The sequence below is a fragment of the Balaenoptera acutorostrata genome, chromosome 3 (genome assembly GCF_949987535.1).
Source record: "Balaenoptera acutorostrata chromosome 3, mBalAcu1.1, whole genome shotgun sequence".
Classification (NCBI taxonomy): domain Eukaryota; kingdom Metazoa; phylum Chordata; class Mammalia; order Artiodactyla; family Balaenopteridae; genus Balaenoptera; species Balaenoptera acutorostrata.
The window spans coordinates 2657381-2682747 of record NC_080066.1 but is presented as its reverse complement, the minus strand read 5'-3'; the positions used below and the strand labels follow the sequence as shown (position 1 = coordinate 2682747).

Genomic DNA, 25367 nt, shown 5'->3' with positions numbered 1-25367 from the left:
GGAAATTCTGTGATCGACGTGTGAACTAAGACCACAGTGGGTGCTGGTAACTCACAGCGGGCTCTGTGGTCTTTGTTCAGAACCAGGGCTTTGGGGTTTGACTGACTGATTGAAGTACAGTTGATTTACCGTGTTGTGTTAGTTTCAGGTGTACAGCAAAGTGAGTCAGTTATATATATTCTTTTTCTTTTTATTGGGGTGTAGTTGGTTTACAATGTTGTGTTAGTTTCTTTTTCAAATTTTTTTCCCTTGGACCTAGGAGTTTAAGAACATAAGAGCTGGTGAGGAGCTTTTAACGCTTTCTAAATGCCTTATGTCTGCAGTGTTTTTAAAAAGGCACTGAGCTCTTGAATTTGAGATGCAGCTGTAGTTGAGGGTAAAGAGCTTCTGTTGAATGATGACTTGCAAAAATATGTTCTTCAACAACATAGGACTTACAACTCATTTTATGGGCCGAATATCTGTCTATTATTTAGTCTTATAACCTTGTATTACCTCTTGCCCTGAGCTAAATTAAAAGTTACGGCAGTTAATATTGAATCGTGGAATATTGGTACTAAGTTAACGTTTACAAAAAAATATTTTTCAGAAAGGAACTCAGTGTGAACCAATCAATTCATAGTTGTGTTTATTCTGAAGCTTTTATTTTGGAGTCTTCCATCGCCAAATGACACATTTAATTTTTACAACAACAGGTATTAGAAATTGAGATTCCTTTTAAAATTTCTACCATTTCAGAGTAAAATTGTAGAGAATGTTCCAAACCATCGTCAAAAAATGCAGAGCAAACTTTTCTGTATATAAACTGTACATAAAACAAGGCACTATACATTTGGGGGCGATATTAAGGTAGAAAGGTGGATTTGCACAGATCTTAAGGGCCTGTGCCTGGAAGTATAAATTCTTTGTTCATCTTAGCACCGGAAGCAGCACTCAGAACGAGTCAGACCTGACTTAACGCTGAAGGAGACGCCTCTGAACGTGGGTGAAGGTACACGTTGGTGGCAGAACTAATTCAACAGAAGCAACTACCTTTTAATATTATTTTGACACCAAAAAAAAACCTTAAAAGTGAATGAATACATATTGCTTTGTTAAATACATATTTGATTTATACGGTGTTTATATAAATATATATATATTTAGAATCCACAAACTATCAAAGTAACACTTTATAAAGGGAACTGCTTCCAAAAAAAAAAAAACAATAGGCAACGCTTAGCAGGAGCAGGAGGGCAGTGCCGTGGCCGCTGCGGAGGACCCACCGCGTAAGTGCGCGTAGGGATACGGATGCCTTATGGACGCCATCTGCCGAATCGTGGAGGGTGTGTTTCCAGAGACTTTTCTGGAACATTTACAAGATACACAACTCCCAAACAAGCAGGAGAGCTGGTCGCTTCAGGTTTCGAAAACGCGGATGAAAAAATATTTTTTAAAGGACTAGCCATACCCCGCTTCCAAAAAAAAACCACATCCATTTTCCTGGTCCAGCAGTATTGAAAGTGACAACAGAGGTTCCTCCAGCATCTCATGACTCAGAACAGACCTTTTGCTTTCTTCAGGTTCACCTGCTTCCAGGCAGGCAGTGCACTGTATTCGTCTCGGGTCATGTCTAGTGCAGACTGGAAGGAGGGAAAGAAACGCCCTGAGTGAAAGGACCCTCCGACAAGCCACGCATGCTGTGCTCAAACGCTGTCCCACCTGAAGAAGCACTTACCTCGAAATCCTCGTCGGTGAGATAAATCTCCAGCTTCAGAGGGTCAACTCCCTCGGGCAGGGGCCTGGCTAGGAGGTCGGCCAGTGGATAAATGGTTTTACACAGCTTGGCTAAGACATCTTCCACCAGGGTGATCTGATTTGAAACTTCCGTGTCCTGGAGAAGAGGGGGCAGAGAGGGGGACCTCCATGTCCCACATCTGAACACGTTTCATCATGTGCCTGAAAGCATGCCCCCCTGGCCCATCTGCACCGCATCCTGGAGACCCCGCTCGGGGAGATGAGGCTCTGAGTTGCCATCTCACCCTGCACGGCATTTCAGATGCATCAGGAAAAAAGTTTAGGGACTATCACACGAGTGAATTATCCAGAAGATGATTAAATGCGAAGTTGAAACGCTGGAAGCATGCAAACAATGGAATTTGTTTACAAATATTTAAAAACAATTAACCTGAAAAGGAATCACCCCCCTCCACCCCCTCAGACCCCATCTCTTAATCCTCAATAGAAAAAGGAGGTAAGAAAATGCATCTAGAATATGCTGGGGCTGAATTGAGGTCTTTTTTGTTTTTAAACCACTGTGTGCATTTCATCTGGACAGGTTATTCCGGGTGAACCATCTTCCTCTGTTAACCCTGGGACCCCCAGTGGGCTGCCTCCTTTGGGTGGAGGTGTGTGTGGGGAATGATGTGAATTCAGCAGCACGCAGACTAGGGATGGGGGGGCGGGTGGCGGAGGGAACGCGTCAGAGATCGGGGTGAGCTTCTCCGTGTGTCGGTGCCTCGGCTAATTCGCCGGTGAAATGGCGACGAGAAGCAGCTGGATCTTAGTGGACTGTTGTGGAAATTGAAGGCGAAGCTGAGTGCAGTGGTTGGAGCAGTGCCCGGCACAGAGCGGCTCCCAGTGAATTCTCATCACGACTTGCCCACCGGCCCGCCGGCTGTACAGGACTCCCCAGAGCACCCCCCCCCACCGCCAGCCCCCGGGGGTCTGCAGGGCACACGGGACAATGGCAGTGATTGACGTAATTGAACTTGGACCGCAGCAACGGGGCTCGTAACCCCTAGAGCTCTGAGGTGTCCTGGGTCACACGTTCATCATGGATAGAGCCACCTCGCCATGCCAGTCGGCTCCCAGGCGGCCTGAGCCCGCATCTGTGAAGATCAAGTCCACTGGGCTCCAGGGAGCGAGCTTAGGGTCACCAGCAGAGATGAAGCAGGCCCTCTCCGTGGTCAAGCAGCAGCGCACTTCTGCTGTTTGTTTAAACTTATCCAGACCTCCTATCAAATACCCCTCCACGTCATCTCCACCAGGGAAGCGGCCCTCCTCCTACAGGGTGAGAAAATCTGAACGGAAGAGACCTGTCTCCCACAACACTGAAAACGCCCTTAGGATTGTTACTTAGAGCAGCGTTCAAAACTCACACCTTGAGAAATCCTACACGGTGGCAGTAAGCTTCCTCCTTTCGGTGCAGCTGGAAAGGATAACCTTCTGGCTCATAACACGTGTGGTGAGTAGAGGTTGCGATAAACGCCCCGTGGAGACACCAGGTGGTCTCATAAAGGCCAGGAGGAATGGGGAGCCGAGCCCTACCCCGCAGGATGGGCTCGCAGCACCTCCACTCCCTGACTCAGCTGAGCAGTGACTTCACCACGGGCTTATTTCGTGTCTCCTCCGACCCAGCGTTAGGGTCTGAGACCCAGGGGCCCTTTTGCGGTGCCTTATATGGACTTGGAGAAGCAACGGATCTTTAGCTAACAGGAGACGGCTGCTTTTATTTATGCGTTGTCTCCAACTTAATTAAATTTCACCTTTGCTTTTAAGTGTTTGAACGTAAGCTGTGTGTAGAAAATTACCAAAATATTTCCACTGACTTCTCCTTAGGCTTTTCCTCTTCCTGACTGATTCTACGTAGACTGGTTAACGTGTTGTGAACAAGGAAACGTGTTCCCACGTGAAAATGCCATTGGCTGCTTCTCCCCAGGTGAAGTCCTCCCACAGTCCGAAAGGCAGGGGGCCCCCTCGACAGGGAAGGGGCGTGCTCACCATTTCTGTGATTTCTGCAATGTCTTCTCTGTGCTCCCAGCTGGGAAACATGTTGGTGAAGGTCAGGGGCTCCAGACCGGCGTGGATGAGGTAAGACTTGGGGGGCGGCTTCTTGAGGTTTTTTCCTGCGGTCACACAGAAGGCAGATGTCACAGACCCAGCGTGGCCCCGATGGCCCTGGCTTTCTCTCATTTCCCCTGAAATTTTTTCCTTGTTTGCATCTCTTGACTTCAGGGTTAAAATGGAAGTTGTGAGTAGTTGTAACCCCTCCCCGCCATGATGTTTACAAAAAATGTTAATCTCATGCATGTGACTGTGCATAAAATTGTGTGGGATCGACCTGACTTTAAACTTCCTGAACCTAACAGAACACTTCTGGGTCCCTGGATGGGAGAAAAGAAAGCCTCTCTCTGTGGCGTCTGGGTGGGACCTTTCCCTCCTCCTGGACTCGCCTGTGAAGTATTCCTCTGATTTCCTAACCCAGCCTTGAGTTTGGTGTGAATTAACCAGCTAATGACAGCATTTTAGAAGCTACTTTAGCTTAAACATTTGGTGGGAAGTTTATTAAGTTATTTTTTACGAAAGAGCTTTCCAAGAGAAAATCAGCTGTACATATTCAGTAATAGTAATCAATGAAATCTTAAAAATTCAGGTAAGAAATTAATCACTGGCATCTTCGTTTTATGTAAAAGACCAGATGTTTCAGGTGGATGGTATAGTAGAAAAGCCATGAATTGACTACAGATCTTTCTTTTTAGGTAAAACACTAAACAGAATAACAGATGACAGAAAGGTTGCCATGGGCCTTCCAGCCCGTTTGGGGGTGCTCTCTACTCCCTGACGGGGTGACACTGCGTGAGGACAGTGCGTGGATGGGGCCTGGTGTTCCACAGCATGATTAATCCTGAGTGCAGAAGGGTTTTAACCAGGCCAGGCATCCCACAACTCGGCCGTTAACCTCGAGGGTGACAAGTTATTCGGCCTCATAATGTAAAAGAGAAAAATGATATTCACTAGTTTGTTGAAGGGGGGAGGGGCCATATAGGGGGAGAGGGTTAAAAGGTACAAACTATTAGGTATAAAATATGCTACCAGGGTATATTGTACAACACGGGGAGTATAGGCCAGTATTTTATAATAACTATAAATGGAGTACAACCTTTAAAAATTGTGAATCACTATATTATACACCTGTAACATATAATATTCTACATCAGCTCTACTTCAATTTAAAAAAGAGAGAAAAATGAAATCTCATTCATGCTGGCAGCTGAGAATGTACTAATCTCAAAAGTAGTAAGCCTCAAAGTTCAAGGGAAAGCATTTGGTTTCAGGGCTGTCTGCCGGCTTTATCCAGGCCGCTGGCGCCCGTGGAAAGGGAAGCGTGGTCTGGGATTCTGAGCAAGTCTGCAGAGAGCCAGCGGGCGCCCGGATGGAGGGTCCCCTCCGCCGCGGCCTCACCTCGGCAGTACTGCAGCACTGTCTCCATGGCGCTCTTCCGGTCCGAGGCCCAGCGGATGCGGGCAGAGCCGGTGATCTTGTTCTCTATGGGCCACCAGCCCTGCCAGAGGTACACCTCGTGGTGATTGTCAACAAGGAAAAGTGCTGCGAGGGCAGAGCAGAGCAGACAGTCAGGGGCTCTGCCCCACACCGAACCGACGCCTCCCTCCCTGCCGCCTTGGTCAGCGCGAGAATCCCCTTGGCAGGTAAACTCAGGGCCACGGGGAGGGTGCCCCTGATGTCTTGGCCCTTTGAACGGTGAATCAGGAGGTGCCTCGAGGCAGAGAGATGGCGTCGATGAGGTGGGCTCTTTCCTCCCTCTCCCCCCATGCCTTCCCCCTTTGCCCCTTCTGCAGCTGCCCTCTGGGTCCTGGCCGGTTGAGAAGAGTGGGACAGATGACACACGTGACCCCCAAGGGGTTGTCAGCGCCGCTGATCTCCAAAATGCGTGCTGAACACTGGGGAGTACATCACGCTTGCCCTCGGGTCACCAGCGGTCATGCCCCACGCAGGGCTGCTCTGCAGGTGGTCTGAGTCCCTGGTTCTTTCAGGGAGGAACAGGCTTCGGAAATCAAGTGCTGCTCCCTTTTCTCTCCAGCAAACCGTCAGCCTGACGCTTTCCACGTTGGTCAAGGGCTCTCACACCCGCCAGCCTGGCTCGCCTGAGTCCTTCGCCTGAGTCCTTTCCTAGCCTGCATCTCAGAATTCTGTGATAATCACATGTCTGAAAAGCCCAGTGGAGGCTGAAGACCCATCCTGAGCCTCAGGACGAAGAGGTGGGTAGCAGCCCCTTTTAAGACACTGGCTAATAGTTCCCCAGTATGACCCTGTGACCGTGTGCACCGTCGAGGTTTGTAGGTGGTGACCGGGGCTGCCAGGGTCCGGGAGGTTCCTGGTGCCACTCCAGGCTCTTGTAATATGAGAGCAGAGATGCCGTGAGGCCGGGGCAGCCGACCTCAGCCTCAACTATCTCTACCGCCTGGTCTCTGGTGACTGTGACTGTCCCACGACAAGAGCACACAGCTTCTGCCTTGAGGTGGCAGTCAAGTGGATACAGCCCTGACCTTGGAATCAGAAGACACGGGTCTTGGCCCTGCTGTGCAGCATGGCAGACACTGTTCTTGGGCTCACTCCACAGATACTCCCAACCCCCTGCTCCTTGGACTTTTGCAAGGTTCCCTTGCAGCTGGGGGGTGGCCATGGGACAGAGCTCTGGCCAGGGGGATGTAAACGGAAGTCTGCTGGGGGCTTCTGGGAAAGCTTTTGCTTTATCTGGTGAGAGAGAGAGAGAGACATGGCCTTCATTATTGCCCTTTTCCCTACTCTTCCTTCTGTTTTGAACAGAAACATGATGGCTGGAGCAGGGGCAGCCACATGGAGACCATGAAGCAGCAAGATGGAGGGAAGGCTGAGAGAACAGCAGAGACTCATGCCTGACACAGTTGCACTCAACCTATTCTTAACTGATGAATTTGGGTGAGTTGAGTAACTGAGGGTCAGTTTTTTACACTATAATATGTGATTGATGTCAACTTCCTTTGGGGGGGAGGTGTGATAATATTAAAAAGTGTACTTGGCAAATTAAAAATGCAAAAGTAAAAAGCCTTTTTGGAAGGCGTGCCTTCTGCTGGCTCAGCACGACTACCCCCTTCTGTGGGCCATACCTGGCTGCGGGGCGCTGTACAGGTCTTCCTGCAGGAAGGGCATAGAATTGACCACAGAGGGGTCTCGGGCGGGATACATGAACTCCGTGGCTGAGAAATCGCCAGAGGAGCTGCTGAGGATGAACAGGCGGGGCGTGAAGTTAAAATTTCCAGGATCTTTGAGAGAAAAGAGAACAAAAGCTAAAGACAAAATACGCACCAAAGTAAATTCCAGGTGGATTGGAGAATTAATGTCTGTTAGACATGAAATGATCAAAGCATTGCAAAGTGTAAAAAGAGGTAAGATTTATCTGAACTTGCAGGTGGGGAAGGCCTTTTTAATCATAATTACAAAAGAAGTATAATTCAAGGAGAAGAGATTTATGCATTAACAACATAAAAATGAAAAATTACATTGTACAAAAAGCACCCCCAACCAAACAAAACTAAAAGGCAAGTGACAAAATGGGAAATATGGAAACCTGTTAATATCCTTAGTAGTCTATAAAGGAATACAATAATGAAACAATAAATATCTAAAAAATGTGCTGAAGGCACAAATAAAATATACACCTAAACGGAAGTACAAATGGCTAAAAAATACATATAAAAAGCGTTTAACTACTTCTAATTTAAAACATTAAGTTATAACAGTGTTTAGATAGTAATTTCTACCATCAATGTTGGCAAACAGGAAAAAGTAATAAACTGAGTGTATGATTGTGCTGTGAAACGTACACGTCTGTAAATTGCTGGTGAGAGTGGAATTTGGTGCCAGTGTTCTGGTGACACTTGCTGATGTGTAACTGTAAGGCTTTTATAGTAACTTCAACAAAGGAGCTCCATGTCTAGGAATATACCTTAACTAGAAATGAATGCAGATAATTCTTTTGAAAATTATTCGCAACTTTATTATTGTTAGAGAAAAACTGGAAAGAACTCAGCTCTCCAACTATAGGACACAGGCTAAGTAGAGAGTGGCAGATATACTCATGAAATACCCTGCAAGCCATTAAAAGTCTAAATATTAAAATAGGATTTGGGAAATTGTTCATAATAAATTAAGGGGAAAAAGCAGGTTGCAAAACTGTGTATAAAGAATGCTGTCCAAATTTTATTTTAAAAAATAAGTATTTATTGCATAAAGAAATGTTAATTCTGGTTCACATCTTTGAAAGACGGGATTATAAGGATCTTATTTTCTTTCTTAATTTCTTTGTACTTTCAAACATTTCCCATCAATATGCAGTACAGTTAACCCTTGAACAACACAGGTTTGAACTGCACAGGTCCACTTAATACATGGAGATTTTTCAACAAATATACTGGAAAAATTTTTTGGAGATTTGTGACACTGAAAAAAACCTGCAGACAAACCGAATAGCCTAGAAATACTGAAAAAAGTAAGAAAATTTAGGTATGTCATGAATGCATCAAATATATGTAGATACTAGCCTGTCCTTACATAGGCATGAGGTGAGCGATGTTGAAAATAAAATATGTTAGTTTTCTTACTGTTTTATAGCTTTGCTTTCAAAGAATTACATTACTGTACAGTATGCCTCTCTCTCTTATAATTGGGGAAGCTGTGTATCAGCCTATCATCACGGGTAAGTGATTTTTATAAAAATGTAACAATGTTTCCAATACTTTATTATGAATAGGACTGTAACACTGTATGCCATAAAAATTTTATAACTGTTCATTAGTGTATAGGCTGGGCTACTGTGAAGCAATTGTATCAATGACACTAGCCGATTGTAAAGTAATCATATTGCTGCTTCTTCGTTATACCTGTATATATGAATTTCTTTTTCACGTTATCTTTTCATTTTTGATGTCTAGTGTTAGTAATACGTATAACATCTATAGTGTTTTGTATCATCTAAGAGAATATTGATGTAGGTACTGACAAATGATTCATTTCGTAAACAGATGATGTAAATTTACGGTATTGATAAATACGATACAGTAAATGTAATTTCTCTCCCTTATGACTGTCTTAATAACATCTTCTTTTCTCCAGCGTACTTTATGGTAAGAATTACAGTATTTAATACATATAACCTACAAACTGTGTGTTAACTCTTTATGTTCTTGGTAAGGTTCTCGGTCAGCAGTGGGCTATGAGTAGAGAAGTTTGGTGGGAGTTACAAGTTACATGTGGATTTTCGACTGTGTGTGTGTGTGTGGGGTTGGCCCTTAACCCCCATGTTGTTCAAGGGTCAACTGTACTTTAAAAACCTATGTAAAAGTTTGTAAAAGCTGATAGGCAGTATGGTGGTGCGGTCATGAGGACATCCCACTGTTATCCAACCCGGGCAAGCTGATTAATCACCCCAGGCCTAGGTTTCCCCATCGGTGACCAGGGCAGCTTGTTGGGTTGTGAGCACTGAGTGAGTGAACGTCCAGCAGGTGTTCAGACAGGGCCTGGCTCGCCTTAACGGCTTAGTAATTGTTAGCTTTTTTCTTACGTTATTCTGCACGTATGTCGATCTGTATTTTGTGTATTTAAAGACAAGACCGACCCACTCTCTCATTTAAACCCCACTATTTCCCTGCACCCTGAATGCCGGCTACACCGAAAGCGTCTTGTTCCAGAGCTTCACGCTGTGCTCAGCTCGTTTCCTGGAATGCTCCCTGCCTCCTTCACTTCTCTCCAAGCCACACCTACACTTCCAAGCCTCCGGTAAGTGCTGTCTTCCATGGAGCCCTGTGTGATTTTTTCCTGGTGGAAGAAATCTTCCTTCTTAACTCTCCACCTCTGTCGCCTGCACCTCTTTTCTGACACACACAGCTTTTCCTTGGCATCAGGATCAGCCATATGTGTTATTTAGCCTCCTTGTCGTGTTGTTGGCCCCAGAGGAGTCGGCCTGGGTGTAGCTCCTGGCGTGCTGTACGGAGCACATGCGTGTAAACGCGCGGAGTGAGCTGGTGCTCGAGGCGCTGGGGCCGGGGCTTACCTTGGAGCATGCAGTCGTAGGCCTTCCGGTCTCTCCTCCCCAGAGCGTCCCAGAATCCCAGGGGCTCCGATCCTTCGTCACACTCGTGAATTGTCACTTTGCTGCTACTGTGCAGCCCGGCCTCCAGGGGACATCTGCACAGAGAGAGTCCGAGAGTTTTTATCAGGCCCAGAAGTGAGGGCAGCACAAAATTATTCCCTACTAACTCTACAGATTGGTTCACCAGCTCGCTCCTACTTTCTAACTAGAACAATCCTTGTAATGAATGAAAACACGCTCTGTAGTATCTGAGTGTGTGCAGCAGGGAGGGGTTGGCTTGGCCCTTAGAGAGGAATGTTGGATTACAGAGAAGCCATGATGAAAACAATCATTGTTTTTATATGTCACGTACATATTTACTGTTCCTCATCCCAGGGTTGGGTGTGTCCACTCGCACGGCCCGGGTCCCTAGATCTGTGCGTGACTTCAGGCGGCGGCTCAATGAGTGTTTGTTGAATGAGGGGATAAGTTATTCATTTTGTTTTTTCTCAGGGGTCCAGGGATGAATCTGATGGGCCTCAGTGCCACGTGAGACCTGGCTGAACCCTGTCTAGCATCCAGCTTCCTGGCCCTCAGAATGATGTCTGGAGAAGAAGCATCTCGCTTCACAGCTGTCCGCCAGCTGAAAGGTCCCTCCCCTCCCGCTCTCCACGTGCGCTGGGTCACATGTGCGCTGTCAGGGGGAAGCAGACCCTGACCGCACTGCTTTGGTGCCCAGAGAATGAATTTTACCAGCTGGCACCTGGTGGGATGTGGGAGACTCTTCATTTCCACTGTACCGGTATCACCAAGGTCCTCCCGGGTCTCAGCCCGAGGAACCACTGGGCATGTCCCCAGTGCCGGGGGGGGGCACTGGGCTCTTTGGCTGCCCGGGATGCACAGAGGCACCTGGGCAGGTGGCGGGCGGCAGAGCTTCTTCTGGGCTCTCCCCGCCTTCCCCTCCCCAGGGTGGGTCCTCACCTAGGGCTGTCACGGTGCGCTGTCTCTGGGTCGTGGGCACCTGTGGGTGCCTGCCTGGGAAAGGAAGGGACCCCAGCACTCGGGCAGCTGCCTGGGACGCTGGGAAACACACTTGTCCCCGAAGGAGGGGGCATTCCTCAGTCTGACACAGTGGGTGGTCTACCAACTCTCTTTGGCTAAATGCCCTTAAACCTTCCACTGCTCTGACAAAACCGACTCTGCTCCTCTAAATGATATTTGAAATTTGCTCTCTTTAAATAACCAAGGACTCCAGGTTGACAGTTCAAAAGCCAAATCACACCTTCAAAGAAGCTGCTGGGGGGGTCCTGTGCCTTTTACGGAGGCAGGTAAGTCCTCAGGAAGTGGGGAAGCCCTCACAGGGGAGGTTTGGGCTGGACACGTGTCACATGAACTTGGACCTTCAGGGCCCCTGACCACGTGGGGCTCAGCTTCCCACGTTGAGTCGCTCTGGGCACACGGGGCGTCCACGGGGACCTTGGGCTCCTTAGCCTGCACCCGGGAAGCCCTCGGGAGAGGTGCTCACACACACAGCACTCACTGTTCCTTGATTTTATTGGCCGCAGTCCTTCCGACCTCCTTCGTGTGGGCCTGGGCTTTGCATCCGTGCCACAGGTAGATGAGGGCTTTGTGGACGTTGAGGACGACCATGGACGTCCTGGACCTCAGGCTGCTGCAGTGACAGGCCACCTCCAGCAAGTTCCCTTCCACGGGCACTTCTCCGCGCACACAGTACAGCCTCCACTCGCCTGCAGGGGGCACCGGTGGCACAGTCAGGACGCGGCCGTGCCGGGAGGGGGGGCGCCTGCAGGGAAGCAGAGCCTGCAGGACAGCCCACGCCCCGCCTCCTCTCTGCGTCTGGCGGGGGCAGGTGGAGGCTAGGCCAGGCTGGGTCTCACTGAGCCCCAGAAAGCCAGCCTTGTTGGAGTTAGGGAGAAGCAGGCTGCCCCAAGTGCACGATGCAGAAAAACCAGTTTTACATAATTCACTTACGAAGACCTAGGTAAGTCATAACATAATTTAGAAGAGAAGATCACTGATTTTTTTCCCCCTCCAGGATCCAGTTGAAGGTCAAGCCATCTTGCGGCCTCCTTTATGCAAAGCTGCTTTCTGAAGGCAACTCCACGGAAGGAACGGGGAGGGGAGGGGCACCCAGAAAGCTGATTTATAAGGCAGACATCAGGAGGCCTTCGCTGGTCAGGCCACAGCTACATGAAGAGAGAGTTACTCTAAAGCCCCACGCCTACAAAAATACCTTCCCGGAGAGAAAGAACAGAATCGAATTCCAACAGCCAAAGTGACTCACTTTGTGTGTTTTCTTCTTCCTCCTCCCGTCTCCCGGAGTGGACCACCATACCCCCCTGGAAACACTGCAGAAAACAGGGGGGCTCCTTTCCCTGCAGGACCTGGACCTTCCGATTTAAACACATTACAGTGAGTCACATGTCCTGGTTTTTGCAGAGTCATAAAAATAACACATGCCTGTTGTCAAAAATCTGAAAAATACTGAGAAGTACAAATAAAAGCCACTGATAATATTGTGATTTATAGAGAACACTACTACAATTCTGGCGTATAGCTTTCCTATAATACAAAGTATTTTCAGGTATACATTTTTTCCCAAATAGGATTGCTGTTTTTTATGTTGCTTTATCCCGGGATTTTCTTCAACTGACGTTTTTCTGTTGTCACATAAGATTCTTAACATGAAGTTTGATATTTTAATGGCAGTGTTCCACGGTACAGATATAACGTGATTAAACATGTTTTTAATAAAGAAAACCTCTCAGCAGTGAGAATGACTAATCACTGATTAGTGATTCCGGGGAAAAGAACTGTCTCTCTTGCAGGCTCTGGTCCACTCACAGGGCCTGCCACTCAGCGGCGCCTCTGTCAGCACAACAGTTACGCATCAGCGTGAGATGCAGCAGAGTAACAAGAACGTACGTAGGGCTGAGTCAGCTGACTCTCACTTTGCCAAGATATCGCCCCTTAAACAAGGAAATGTTTACTGAGCCTGGCAGTCGGGGAGCACTGAAAGGTAGGACACATTTCTCACCATGAGTTAACTTATCAATCTCAGGGCTCATTCTGTGTCATTAAGAGCCATTCTGTGGCAGTGTTTTCTATTTCTGCAGTGATTTTCCATCCGTTGGCTTGATAAAAAAATTAAATGCTCCAATTAGATTAAGACTCAAAACTCTAAGGATGATTTTGAAGGCATGATAAAACATACTCGTTCACAGCCTTTACAAGAAAAAAAAAAAAAAGCAGTTGAAATGATCCACTATGAGGAATAAATTAACAACTGTTTGTCCCTGAAAGCTATTTGGAAAATATAGTCCATAGTAGAACATCTGCATTAAACACTTTCAGGGAAGAGAATTGGTTCTTAGGAACCTGGAAGGCTGAGTGAGTATGGATCTATTTCTGGAGAAAATTCCTCTGCTCTCTTTCCTGATGCTATTCTTAACTATTCATCCAAGATAGTGAAAGGATCTGCACAGGGTGTTATGGTCCCCAAAACCCCAGAGTTAACTCTTAATTACTGGTAATAAAGGAAGGGACGAAACATTAAAAAGAAATGCTTTCAAAACCTTGACTTTGGGTAGTGGTACCTGCCAGGCATCATGCAGGCCCTGGGGTTATAATGGTGGGTAAGACCAGGACAGACATAGTCTCTTTCATGCTTATGGGGAAGACAAAGAATAAATAAGTAAACAAAATGAATGTTGTTTTACGTAGGGGTAAGTGCTATGAAAAAATAAAGCAGAGCAAAGGGACAGAGAAGGATAGGGAAATGGGGAGGGATGTGGATAAACATGGAGGTGACATTCAAACAGAAACCTGAATCATGTAAGGTTTCAGGGGAAGTGTTCCAGGCTGGGGAATCAGTGCAAAGGCCCTGGGGTGGGCGGAAAGAGGTGTGTCTAGGAACTGCAAGGAGGTGGGAGTGGCCTGACCAGGCGCAAGAAGAGGGAGGTTGGAGGGGGGGTGCAGGGCGGACCCCCGGGAGACCCTCAGACGGTAGTCTGAGTGTGATGGAGAACAAGGAGGGGCACCATCTGACGCGTCCTAGAAAAATCACTCAGGCTGCTGTGAGGAACGCAGATGATGGGCAGACTCAATGTTTACATCAATCGCTGATCTCTCCTTAGGATGGATTTGTGTAAGTGGAATCACTGATCAAAGTGTATGAGCATCTTAAGGTTCCTAAGCCATGGTTGCTTTCAGGATGGGTATTTCAGTTTACACTTCTCAGTGGAAGCAGGTACAGGTACCCATCCTACTGAATCCTTGCCAGCCCTGGATCTATTCTTTTAAAAATCTCTGCCATTTGAGGAGTGGAAAATGGCATCTCTTTGTTTTAATTCCTCGATGATCAGTCAAGTGGAAACAAAACCAAAACCACCCATGGGCTCTCTGCACTTGTTTTGTGGATTTACTATTTGCAGGTGTACTTTAAGGTCATATTACGAGAGGTCTGCCTTCCTGGTGAGGAGGTGGGGAGATGAAAGATGAGGCAGAGCCTGACATCTGGAGAAGCCAGACCAGGACTAAAGGGGCTTTGGACGACACCGCCTTCGTGTTGAGGGGACCAGGCCACACCCCCTCCGGCTCCCGGAGAGGCCAGCCCCCTCGTTTCTGGCGCGCCTGCCTACGGGACTTACCTGGGCTCCCCTTTCCTCGTCCAGCTGCACCGCCGTCAGAGCCGACATGCCCTTCTCACTCACGGCCGACTGCCGGCCTTGCCAGAAGAAGTAGACACACTTCTCTTTGCCGGCCACCCTGACCGGGTGTTCGCCCTTCTGCCGACTTCCCACTGCGGACACACACGAGAGCAGAGCGTGGGGGGAGCAGCAGATAAACCCCAGGAAGAGCCAGTGCCAGCTCAGGCCCCCAGGCCCTGTGAGGACGAACGGTAAAGGAGCAGCTCGGGGGCAGCGCTGGGGAGCGATCATTCACAGCTGGAGGGACCATCGATCATGGCTTTGGAGGAGAGAGAAACCACCTTTCTTCTAGCTAACGGATCCTGAGTCTCCAAACTGGAGAAAAATGATCTGCAGGGCCCTCCTGATACCCTAAGACAAACACCTGCCATCCTGGGGGAGGTGGCAGACCATCCAAGTGTGTGACAGAGAAAAGTGGGGACGTCAGAGCAGGGCCAAGGGCTCCCGAAGACACAAACGCATTTTCCACATTACGCCATCCTTTGGCAGAAGGTCAGCTGGGGGAGAAAAGATACTGCAAACGACTGCTGGGCCAGCTTTAAGCACGAAGGAAAAAATGTAGTCTGCTAAGACTATTCTAGTAAAAAAAAAAAAACACTTTGAAGTGTCCAAGTTGTGTCAGAAAGGGGAGAGAGAAATTGCTGACCTATGGCTTTCACAAAATAATCAGGGATTTAAATGATAGCGGCCACCAGGGCTGCAGCCAGGATTAAGGGTTGCTTATCCTCACTGGGGCCTCGCGGGCATTGGATAGATGTCAGCAGCACACGGAACACAAACCCCACTGAAGGGCAGTCACGGTTCTTTGGGCAAGTGGTCATTTCAGGTGGTATCTCAGACCCCAAACTGCAACCTTTCGGAATAGATCTCTCTCCAGATTTACCTCATTTCTTCATTCAGCAGATATTTACTGAGCACCTACTATGTGCCAGGGACTCTTCAGGATACTGGGGCTATGGCGCTGAGCAAGGCAGCTTCAGAGGGTGGGAAGTGCTGTGAGGAAAAGACGGGATGTGACATGGGGCGGGGGAGAGCTGCTGCGAGTGCCTGGTGGGGGAAGACCTTTCCGAGGAGGCACGCGAGCAGAGGCCCGAGTGACAGGGACCGCGAGGCAGAGCCTTCTAGGCCGAGTGGCGTCCGGAGACTAAGTTCTCGACTCAGATGCCCGGGTGGCCCTAGGTGGGGTCAACCCAGGGAGGATGCAGGTGGCTATGGTGCCCACGCGTGTTAGCAATCAAGAATAATAACTGGGGATTCCCTGGTGGCGCAGTGGTTAAGAATCCACCTGCCAATGCAGGGGACACGGGTTCGAGCCCTGGTCCAGGAAGATACCACATGCCAAGAAGCAATGAAGCCCGTGTGCCACAACTACTGAGCCTGCGCTCTAGAGCCCATGAGCCACAACTGCTGAGCCCGTGCACCACAACTACTGAGCCCACATGCCACAACTGCTGAGCCTGCACTCTAGAGCCCGTGAGCCACAACTACTGAGCCCACGTGCCACAACTACTGAGCCTATGCTCTAGAGCCCACGAGCCACAACTACTGAGCCTGTGCTCTAGAGCCCACGAGCCACAACTACTGAGCCTGTGCTCTAGAGCCCGCGAGCCACAACTACTGAGCCCACGTGCCTAGAGCCCGTGCTCTGCAACAAGAGAAGCCACCGCAATGAGAAGCGTGTGCACCGCAACGAAGAGTAGCCCCCGCTCACCGCAACTAGAGAAAGCCCACGCACAGCAACGAAGATCCAATGCAGCCAAAAATAAATAAAATTAATTAATTAAAAAAAAAAAAAGAATAACAACTGGATTCCCTGGTTCTATACGACCTCAGTCCTCCTCAGCTCCAGTCCCACCGACAAAATCACAGCTGTTTTGAGGTTCGAAGGTAAGAAGAAAGCTCATCGTTTTCAAGTTCTTAAGAGGTAAGGGGCCATACGTGATTTTTTTGGGGGGGACCCTTTATCAAAGTTCTCTACAACAATTTTCATAAATGATTATGAGAATTCTTAAAGGATTCTGACCAAGCTCAGCCCTTAGTGCCTTCTACTATGAACCTGAAATGGTCAAGTTTGTGTAGTTTGAAGTGGGCAAAGTGAATAGGAACCATCCATGAATAGATGATACACACATATCCACTGTTAATCTGGAAGCCACTCCATTGAAATTTCCGCTAATTTAGATAGGAACAAACGTCTACCTTTGATTAGCAATCCCACACTCTTCAAAGTAGTGAAACGTAGTCATGTCAACTAGATTACTGGGGAGAGAGATGCTTAAAACAGATCACAGATCACAGCAGTTGACACATATCTTGGAATTGGGTAGCACTTTGTGTAAATATACGTTCACGCTTGAATAACCAACGTTTTACATCCTAACATTCAAAAATGGGCTTGTGTGTATATACCTAAAATAGGATATTTCCTTAAAAATATGCCATAAAAGTTTTCATGAATTTTCCTTGCAGTTTTCTTCAGCATACCCCAAATTTAATCCTATGTACAACTTACTTTTTGGCTCATTTATTTAGTTTTAATTTTAGCAAATCAAAGGCTAAGCTATGCTGATAACAGCTGCTGGACTATCATCTTTGCGGCCTTGACCCGAGGCCGAAGTTAGCGTGTTGCTGCATCCGCCCTGCTTTCCAGAGGGAGTTCACCACCAGGAGCTGCGTTTATGAAGTGACAGAAAACGGAGGTATGAAGGGCGAGTTGCTCACCGCGCGGTCTTGCAGCCGGACCCCATTTACTGACCCCTGGATGGGGCCCCAGCGTGGCCTGACGCGGTGTCCCTGGGTACCCAGAGCTGCCTGTTTCCTGACCCTGGGGGGACACGAGTCACACCCTGCGGCGCCTGAGGCAGCCTCTGGGGCAGGACACTGGCCACCAGGGCCTCTGGGGGCCACTGTTCACTTCCCGAGGAGCAGGCCGCCCGGCCTCCGCCACGAGGGCGACTGCGCCGTGTCTCCCGGGACTGCTGTCTGCTGGGCCCGCCCCAGAGGGGCCCCGGGCTCAGCCCCGTTGGCAGGTGCGGCCCCCTGTGGGGTCTGAGCCGCGCGAGGGCTGGACCAGCTGACACGGCGGGGCCGGGGCTTCCGTGACAACCACGGGGCGGCTGCAGATGCCATCGGGCCGTGCTTTTCTGCCCCCCGAGGGACGGCCTGGAATCTGAGCGCTGCCCGGCCTCACTTAATCCTCCGCAGCTGGGCTTGATCAAAGCTGTCACTTTGCCCACAACGGTGCTGCTGGATCGGGCGCTGAGACATGTACCTTGTTCACCGGGGAGAAATACAGCAAGTATTTGCCTGGGTCAAATCAGCGTTTCTTAGGGGTCTCCAAGTAAATAGTCAAGGAAGACCTCAGAAACCTGAGATCTGTTTTTAAAATTCATTTTCATATCGTTTTAGTCATCCTTTCACTGACCATTACTTCTTGTTTTATATCTAACAGCTGAGGTAAGGAAACGACTGAATTTCAAACTGTAGTGCCCAGTGTGGTTTTGTAAAACACCAAGTCCCTTCACTTCCTGTATCTTAAGGATGAGAACGATGGGTGCAGGTCCACGACACCAAAGGTCAGTAGATCTTTCCCCACTAAATTCTCTCTTATTGTCTATCGCCAAGCGGCGCAGATTAGTATTCAGCTTGCCAACTCTGTACACACTCAGGAGCCTAAACCCACAATAGAGACCCTCTGAGAACTGCTATCGTTTGGGGTGGATCCACCGTTATCTGATCTTCAAGTTCAATGCAGGAACTATGCTTTGGCTGCTGAGAACGTCAGCGATGATGATTTCCTGTACGCTCACATAAGTAAGCGGTCGGCTCTGTGCTAAATAAACATCACGCACCAGATCCTAGGACCCTGCGAGCTGGGTATTAGAAGCTCTGTTTTCCAGGTGAGAAAACCGAGGCTCAGACAGGTTAAGTAACTTTCCCCAAATTACACAGCTGGCATGTGGGGCCTGAGAGAAGACTGAGACCCAGGGTATAAGGCCTCCTTGGGTAAAAAAAGGGGCTTGTAGTGTCCAGCCCTGTTCTAGCTGTGTGACTTCACGGGGCGTTCCTTCATCTTGGTGTCCTGTTCCTCATCTGAGAAGTTAGCGAAAGGACAGAACACATCCCATGGAGCCTCCGTGAGGTACTCAGCGAGCGCGGGTGGTGAAGCCCAGAGCGGTGCCTCTAGGCCCGCAGTCCTCCTGCCCCACCTGCGATGCCTGCCCGTCGGCCGCTGGGCTCTCCCACAGCCGCCAGATCCTACTCAGGGAACGGCGCTCTCCTACCCCAGCAGGAGGCCAGCACCTCTTCCATACTTGCCCCCCCGTCATTTATACCACATGCTTCCGGAAGGCAGGGCCAGGAATATTTACTGACACCCGAAAGAAGTGTCTTATTCCTTAAACATAAGACATGACACCATAAAACTCCTAGAAGAGAACAGAGGCAAAACATTTTCTGGCATAAATCGTACCGATGGGGCTTCCCTGGTGGCGCAGTGGTTGAGAATCTGCCTGCTAATGCAGGGGACACGGGTTCGAGCCCTGGTCTGGGAAGATCCCACATGCCGCGGAGCAGCTGGGCCCGTGAGCCACAATTGCTGAGCCTGCGCGTCTGGAGCCTGTGCCCCGCGACGGGAGGGGCCGCGATAGAGAAAGGCCCGCGCACCGCAATGAAGAGCGGTCCCCGCACCGCGATGAAGAGTGGCCCCCGCTTGCCGCAACTGGAGAAAGCCCTCGCACGAACCGAAGACCCAACACAGCCAAAAATAAATAAATAAATAAATAAATAAGAAAATCCTTTAAAAAAAAAAAAAAAATCGTACCGATGTTTTCTTAGGTCAGTCTCCCAAGGCAATAGAAATAAAAGCAAAAAAATAAACAAATGGAACCTAATCAGACTTACAAGCTTTTGCACAGCAAAGGAAACCATCAACAAAATGAAAAGACAGCTACGGACTGGGAGGAAATATTTGCAAATGATGTGACTGACGAGGGCTTAATCTCCAAAATATACAAAGAGTTCATACAACTCAACAACAACAAAAAATAAGCAACCCAATTGAAAAATAGGCAGAAGACCTAAATAGACATTTCCCCAAAGAAGACATACAGATGGTCAACAGGCACATGAAAAGATGCTCAACATGGCTAATTATTAGAGAAATGCACATCAAAACTACGAGGGGGCTTCCCTGGTGGCGCAGTGGTTGAGAGTCCGCCTGCCAATGCAGGGGACACGGGTTCGAGCCCTGGTCTGGGAGGATCCCACATGCCGCGGAGCGGCTGGGCCCGTGAGCCACAATTGCTGAGCCTGCGCGTCTGGAGCCTGTGCTCCGCAACAAGAGAGCCCGCCATAGTGAGAGGCCCGCGCACCGCGATGAAGAGTGGCCCCCGCTTGCCGCAACTAGAGAAGGCCCTCGCGCAGAAGCGAAGACCCAACACAGCCATAAATAAATAAAAATTAAAAAAAAAAAAATTAAAAAAAAAAAAAAAACCACGAGGTACCACCTCACACCGGTCAGAATGGCCATCATTAAAACCTCTACAAATAACAGATGCTGGAGAGGGTGTGGAGAAAAGGGAATCCTTCTACACTGCTGGTGGGAATGTAAATTGATATAGCCACTATGGAGAACAGGATGGAGGTTCCTTAAAAACCTAAAAATAGAATTACCATGTGATCCAGCAATCCCACTACTGGGAATATACCTGGACAAAACTATAGTTCAAAAAGATACCTGCACCCCTATGTTCATAGCAGCACTATTCACAACAGCCAAGACATGGAAGCAACCTAAATGTCCATTGATAGATGAATGCATCAGGAAGATGTGGTGTGTATGTATGTGTGTGTGTATATATATATATACACACACACACACACACATACATACACACGTATACCTACACATACACACAATGGAGTATTACTCAACCATAAAAAAGGACAAAATCATGCCATTTGCAGCAACATGGATGGACCTAGAGATTATCATACTAACTGAAGTAAGTCAGACAGAGAAAGACAAATACCATATAATATCACTTAAATGTGGAATCTAAAATATCACACAAATGAACTTATCTACAAAATGGAAACAGACTCACAGCCATAGAGAACAGCCTTGTGGTTGCCAAGGGGGAGGGGGGTGGGGGAGGGAAGGACTGGGAATGTGGGATTAGCAGATGCAAACTATTATATAGAGAGAATGAATAAACAACAAGGTCCTACTGTAGAGCACAGGGAACCATATTCAATATCCTGTGATGAACCATCATGGAAAAGAATATGAAAAAGAATATATATATGTATAACTGAGTCACTTTGCTGTACAGCAGAAATGAACACATTGTAAATCAACTATACTTCAATAACATAAGTTTTAAAAAGTGTCTTACCCACAGAGCACAGAGGTACATTAGGAAAGAAACCACATGGCTCTGAGGCTGCAGGTGTTTGATCAGCTAAGAGTGGCCAGCGCCCTGTGCCCGGCGGGGCGGCCGCACCCGGACGGCAAGGGGGCTGGAAAGAGGTGAACAAACTCCCTTGGCACGTGAACCTCGGAGCCACCGAGTTGTGTCATAAACTGTCTCCTAAATGCGCAGGGCTGAGGGACACCGTGGACAGCCTGATTCGTGCTTTCTTCTTGGCAAGAAAAAGGGATTATTTCTCCCAAATCTGCTGCTCTCCGCCCTCACCGCCTCTAGCGCAGAGCACCGCACGGAGTGTCTTGTTTTGCCATACAGAGCACAGCGCCCGTGGGAACCATAAGTAGCTCTGACCGTGTATTTATTCCGCCAGATCCACAGAGCGCCGTCAGCGCTCTCGGCCTCAGAGGAAATAGCCTTTCGTTCTGAACACGCCTTCTGTGCGTGGATTTACTGTGACGTGACGGCGCCCTCTCGATTCAGCTCTGACGCGTCGGCTCTGTGTTACTTCGTGGCTTTCGTTTCGGCAGCGTCCAGCCACATGGTGACCGTCATGTGGAGACAGATCATCACTTTCCTAGGAAACCTCTGCGGACGGGGCAGGGGAGGCGTGAGGGCGGCAGAGGAAACCTTACTGTGCCAGTCGGCTTTCGAGAGGGAAACCTCACAGCTGTCGGCCAAGGTGGGGTGTTGGGAATCTATCCACGAGGCTTACGAAGAGGTTCTCAAAGGGGACGCCTCGACTGGCCCTTGGCCCGCGGCTGGGGCAGACGCGGCATGCGCCCCGGCTCTGGCAGCCGCGGTCCCCACGGCGGGGCCCGGGGGACACGCGCGCGCTCACTCACCTGCCGTGCTCACGATGAACTTCCACTTGACCACGTAGGCGTCGCCCTCGTGGAACTGCCCGATGCTCTGCTTGGGGAGCCTGCTGTAGTCGAATTCCAGAATGTGCCAGACGCCCACCGACTCGCTGGCGACCTCCAGCTGCCTGCGGTCGCCCCCGGGCACCAGGCCGTAGCCGCGGCCCACGTTGACCCCGCCTAGCACGGTGCCCGCTGCCGTCTGCGGCTCCAGCACCATCCGCGCCACGTCGTAAGGCTTGACCTCCGCCCGCGGCTCGTCCTAGGAGGGAACGCAGACATGCCCGGCGGCAGCCTGTCACGCTGCACACGGCTGCACTGGCGGCGGGACGGCCTCGGGTACAGCGCTCAGGCTGCGTCAGGGCACTTAAGGCAAGGCTGCGTTTAGGGGGCAGACAGCCACGACTGTGAGCGGGACGCCGATAAACCTGGAGCCGCAAACACGGCTGCTTTCACCTCCTGAAGGCAGAACGTAACTGCAGACCGGTTTGCTGTCCTAGTAAACCCCAGGAAGCCTTCTAGCATTCAGGCCCCTTCTGCAGGGACCCAAACCAAGCCCCGAGGTTTGGGGCTTGATCATCGCACGTACCTTGTGCTGGACAAGTTCGCTGGCGTTCTTCTCGTTAGGTCTCTTCAGTTCCGTCCAATCGAGAAATTTCTCTTTGAACAAAATCGTCTCGTTGTGTTCTGTAAGTCTCCCAAATATCGCCCAGTCAGGCCGCCCCTGTCCTTTTCTGTAGGGCGGGTCGGGGAGGGGAGGGGATGGGAAAAGAACCGAGATCAAACAAGTCATGCTGAACCCAAGAAGTCCAAAACCAACACATGTGGCTAGTGAGAGAAACTCAGAATACGTACGCAGTAGACAGAATGAATGGTTCGTTTTCACTTATGTGACCCAATAAATGACGTTTTGCTATTTTAGCCCCAAGCCTTGCAAGGCTTTGTGTCCTTGGAGCTGACGTGCCTGAAATATGATGTGATCCACGTCAGGACTGGGCCTGCCTTGCATTCCAGCAAATTCTCGTGTTGGGGTCCCCCGGGGGGCAGCACGCTAGGCTGGGAGCTCAGCACAGGCAGGAGTCACACGCGTGCCTTCCTCGCCTCCTTTACGCCACCCGTGCTCACCCGCGGGGGCTCGCCACGTTTCCGTCAGGTTAATGAACAGATGGAGGAACTTATGCTCACCCTGAATCCTCTCTTTTTTTAAGTCATGTTACAATGGAGATCTCCAGTCTCCAGGAACAGGAAATTCTCCTCTGTTCCCTAAGGGAACATACTCCCGTAAATCATAAAGTGACTTTGTGCATACTGATCTCTAGGCCACTGGACGGGACAGCGGGCGGGCAGAGCACAAAGGCGGGAAAGGAAGCAGCGTAGCCCAGTCGGGAGGTCCGTACTGCTGCGGGATCTCACAATCTGACGCTGAGCTTGGAACACAGCTAACTTAGAAATGGGAAGAGCCAAGAAGAGACGTGCTGAAGGGGGTGAGCCCTGAGGATAAGGTGCGGGTATTTCCCATCCTTCCAGACCAACCCTGGCTTGTGGATTGGGACCATCAGACCGAGGGGCAGTGCCTCCTGGGCCCTGCGGTGGCCCCTGACGCGCTTCGTCGCGTCCTGTTTGGTCCAGACCACAGTTTCTGGCATCACGGCTAAGGCACATCAAGGGGGGCTGCCCGTTTCAAAGGGGTCTGAAAGGATAAGGCACTGTGTGCAAATACTTCCACTGCCAACGCTCCCGGGGCTTAGGAACCAAATATCAGCAACTGTGGAAAATTCAGGGCTACCCTGAAGGCTGTGGTCCTTACCAGAAAATAGCTGAGTGACTTGTCTTTTATATAAATTAATTCCACTCTGCAGACTCGCTAAGGTGCCTGTAGAAAGACACTTGGTCTCAGCTGAGAAATCCATCTTGGATGTGTGAGGTCAGGGAGCACAGAGGGCAGGTCTGCAGCGTGAGGGTGGAAGCTGGGTGCACCTTACCTCTGTCCTGACTCGCAGGTCTGAGCGGGGCTGAGTCATGACTCCTTGGTGAAGGGCTGGGGGCTCTCTACCTTGGCTGTACCTTAAAATCCCTGGGGGAGCTTTTAAGACGCACTGACACACAAACCACGCCCCCCCCCCCCCACCACCCAAACTGAAAACACATCTCCTGGGCCGGGACCAGCACGTGCGTTTTTTTTAAAGCTTCTCCGATGCTTCTGATCTGGGAGGTGTTGAGAGCCGGCGGGTTAGGTGCCCGCTCATCTACTTTCACGTCTCGGATGGTGTCACGACTAAATATAAACCGTCCGTCACACAGATTTTATGCTTCAGTATTTTTTTTTTGTTTTACTATACCAACTAAAACATTCTTTTTAGTCTTAGCTTTAGGCCTTAAAAAACTAGTTGTTTCAGTACTAATTTTATGTTAAACATGCACTTGCTTAAAAAGGATTTGAAAACTTTTCACCTACACTGACATCATTTTGAATTGTTTCTATAATGACAATGAATGATAAAATCAATAATTGGATTCTAAAACAGGAAGCTAGGTAGGAAGGTTGAAATCTGTATGTTCAATTGAAAACATTAGAAAGCAGTTTTAATATGCCATTTGGTGGCACGCGTAATTTAAAAGCACTTCTCTTTTCTCCTGGTAGTTAAGAAATAAAAAACAACGATCCTTTGCATGTGAGAATTCTTTCTTTCATGACCATATTTCTGAGAGTTTTGTGCATCTTCGGCTGATTTGCCAAAATGACTTTTAAAAGTCCAGTAGACTGTAGGAAATATTATAATTACAATCATTATTTCAATACCACATTTTCCCTCCCTCAAAAAGGCATCATCTACTGCCTGATAAATGGAATTCAAGGGCTAGGCTGGGAAGGTGTGAAATCAGAAAGAGGTGCGTTGCTTTTGCACCTTCAGATCCATGGCTGTATTCCAGGACCTGGCAAGCTTTTCAGATTAGCAAGTCATTTGTTTAAACAACAAATTATATGTCACAACAGCACCTGAATACTGCAGGTGGCATCGATTTGTTTACTTCAAGAAATGAAATGTAACAGGAGCATCTTCCAGATGACTACACCATCCATATTTCTGTATTTCTTAGGGAAAAGCTACAGCACCGTTCTCGTTGTGAATACTCACGGTACTGCACTGCAATCATTTATGAAAACTAACACCCCTGAAGGGTGATGGCTAAACACTGTGGTGGGAGCCTTGGCTGCCCAGGGCCCCAGCGGTACCTGGGAATGAGCGGATTGCACTCTCCAGGGTCCAGGGGGTTGATGTCACAATTCTCGTAGTCAAAGGTTCCGTTCCATAAGTGCTTTGCCAGCTGAAAGGCTATTTTCCGCTGTGCTAATGTGACTTCTTTCCCGTGCCACACGTAAACTTCGCTCCCAAAATCAAACACCAGTACCTGGGGAAATGGCACAGAAGAACGTGCTGACTTCAAGGGCACGTTCCAGTTG

The 25367-nt window shown here is 49.0% G+C and overlaps 1 protein-coding gene and 1 long non-coding RNA gene across 23 annotated transcripts in view; one reads left to right on the top strand and one right to left on the bottom strand.

The window, feature by feature from the left end:
• Positions 1-611: 611 nt before the first annotated feature.
• SVIL (supervillin) overlaps positions 612-25367 on the bottom strand; it is a 234520-nt gene continuing 209764 nt past the window's right edge. For all 22 annotated transcript variants that reach the window (XM_057544478.1, XM_057544481.1, XM_057544484.1 and 19 more), the window contains 12 exons: positions 25140-25315; positions 22494-22638; positions 21890-22166; positions 14557-14708; positions 12192-12297; positions 11427-11634; positions 9869-10002; positions 6927-7082; positions 5224-5367; positions 3763-3887; positions 1718-1873; positions 612-1622 (listed from right to left, as the gene is read on the bottom strand). In XM_057544478.1, coding sequence (XP_057400461.1) covers positions 1536-1622; positions 1718-1873; positions 3763-3887; positions 5224-5367; positions 6927-7082; positions 9869-10002; positions 11427-11634; positions 12192-12297; positions 14557-14708; positions 21890-22166; positions 22494-22638; positions 25140-25315 — 1866 coding nt within the window. In that variant the 3' untranslated portion in view covers positions 612-1535. The remainder of the gene's footprint in view (positions 1623-1717; positions 1874-3762; positions 3888-5223; positions 5368-6926; positions 7083-9868; positions 10003-11426; positions 11635-12191; positions 12298-14556; positions 14709-21889; positions 22167-22493; positions 22639-25139; positions 25316-25367) is intronic.
• LOC130707732 (uncharacterized) lies at positions 9509-12677 on the top strand. Its single transcript, XR_009007753.1, has 2 exons — positions 9509-9594; positions 10400-12677. It is a non-coding gene; the product is annotated as an uncharacterized LOC130707732 (long non-coding RNA).